This window comes from Polyergus mexicanus, unplaced genomic scaffold (assembly GCF_030449975.1).
Source record: "Polyergus mexicanus isolate NDT 795.1 unplaced genomic scaffold, iyPolMexi1.0 SCAF_10, whole genome shotgun sequence".
Taxonomy (NCBI): domain Eukaryota; kingdom Metazoa; phylum Arthropoda; class Insecta; order Hymenoptera; family Formicidae; genus Polyergus; species Polyergus mexicanus.
In genome coordinates, this window is record NW_027223330.1 from 10,146,667 (window position 1) to 10,148,567 (window position 1,901).

Below are 1,901 nucleotides of genomic sequence, written 5' to 3' on the forward strand. Positions count from 1 at the left end.
TTATTCAGTCTTGCAATAATTGGTACCTGTAAGAGGGTAAATAAGCATGAAATGTGAGATGATAACGTATTGTATATTTCGTATATTTATCCGACGTATTAATGAGATAATAACGTATGGTATATTTCGTATACTTACCCGGTGTCACGCGAAGAATCCAATCTATGTAAGTGCCGACACGTGTGTTTATTCCTGGTTCATTATTACCGCAACCGGAGCCGGAACTGATAATACCCACGAGAATCTCTCGTCTCGTCGTAGGATTCTTCCAAAGGACTGGACCACCACTGTCGAACTGTGATAAAATTGATGGATATGTGAATGCACGCAAGTGTCCATTTCTGCAATAATTTTATAGAAATTGAGCAAACAAACACGATGCTGACCTGACACGCGTCTTTTTTCTCTCCATAAGTACATAACTGGTTATATAATAAATTCGGATCCCATCGATTACAATCTCGATATGTGATTACGGTTAACGTAACCTCCTGTAAAGTTTTTGATTTCATTCCGCCAAATTGTGTCGTTCCCCAACCTATATTTCGATTAAAAATTAAATGCATCAAAAGTTTATTATTTATGCAACTTAAGTGAAACAACGAAAATTTATTATTTCTGGAAAACATAGTGAACGACTCAGCAAATATAGCTCACCTAATAAATTTACATAACTTCCTGCGAAGGAATCGGATTGATGTTGAAACGGAAGACAAGCCGGCCCAACTTCCTCGCTAAAGTTCATAATGGAATTCGTCGTCACTATAGCTATGTCATTTTCTAGAGTTTCGTCGTTGTAAAGAGGATATATATCAAATTTGGATACGGTATAAAGGCGCGAAGCATTTGTATCAGCGCCTGAAATGTTAAGAAATTTTTGATTATTAAATATAATTAATATAAATTTAAAATAGTAATAAAGATTAATAAAAATTTAATGAAATTATATATGTTTTATTAGAAAATCTTCAAGTCGCTTGAATTAAGAGAAATGCATTTACCTGTAGTAAGATCGTGATCTCCTACAAGTACGCCCACGTTATTTATATTTCTATCGGTCAAACAATGTGCGGCGGTTAAAACGTGTCTTCGTGATATTATAGTTGCCCCGCAATATACGTCTCTTTGAAAAGGATCAACGAGACCAGCCATCATGGGATATTCGTTCACTCCAGTTTCCATACCTCCCACTATTTTCGTCTGCGATAAATTCAAATTAAAACGACGTGTAGGTGTATCAATTTTTTCTATTATTTAGTTTTATTTGATGCACGCACCGGATTTTTCCATCCGCATGTACAATTATCGCGTCCTGGTTCTTCGATTCTCTGTAGTCCGCACAAAAACTTAACTCCCGATGACCAGAATGCGGTTGATAATTCAATGGTCATGACTTTTCCCGTTGATTCTACGCTAAATGTCTCATTTCCGCAATAGGAATGGGATACGGATTTATTCACGTGTACAGTTAGCCTGTCAAAGGCACAATTGAAATTCTGCGAAAAATATTCTGGATATTATCGTGAAAAAAATCTGCGATTTATTTGATGAATTTTAATCAATAACAATTTTAATTCTTTATGATTTAAAATTTAAAGCTCAGAAATTGATCTCTTCGTGAATGCGAGCTCAACGATTATGGTAATAAATATTTTTCAATAATATTCGATTCTTTTACAAACATAAAATCTTACCCACGGTATGTTAAATTTATTGCACATTAATTTCACCCGATAGTCACTTTCCGCGATCCATGTACAGGATTGTCGACCTTTGGAAATGTTTGGATAGTCGGGATTGTACACGTAATAAATATTACCAGGTTTTAAATATTGGGAATAATTGCAATTTTGATAAAGCGAGGCATCTGACGTTATAAAACATAACGACAGCTTCAGCAT

The 1,901-nt window shown here is 35.0% G+C and overlaps 1 protein-coding gene across 1 annotated transcript; it reads right to left on the minus strand.

Annotated features, from left to right (window-relative positions):
- LOC138936887 (venom serine protease 34) lies at positions 1-1,901 on the minus strand. Its single transcript, XM_070302669.1, has 7 exons — positions 1,695-1,901; positions 1,278-1,496; positions 1,002-1,200; positions 658-858; positions 387-538; positions 139-295; positions 1-26 (listed from the first exon to the last, which is right to left on the minus strand). The coding sequence occupies exons 1-7, from the start codon at positions 1,899-1,901 to the stop codon at positions 1-3; spliced, it is 1,161 nt and encodes a 386-aa protein (XP_070158770.1).

Excerpts from the sequence above, each read along its gene's own strand:
- LOC138936887 (XM_070302669.1), bottom strand. The coding sequence starts at position 1,901 with ATGCTGAAGCTGTCGTTATGTTTTATAACGTCAGATGCCTCGCTTTAT. Across the intron at positions 1,497-1,694 it reads ATAAATTTAACATACCGTGG|AATTTCAATTGTGCCTTTGA; the intron begins GTAAGATTTTAT and ends TATTTTTCGCAG. Across the intron at positions 27-138 it reads GATTCTTCGCGTGACACCGG|GTACCAATTATTGCAAGACT; the intron begins GTAAGTATACGA and ends ACCCTCTTACAG.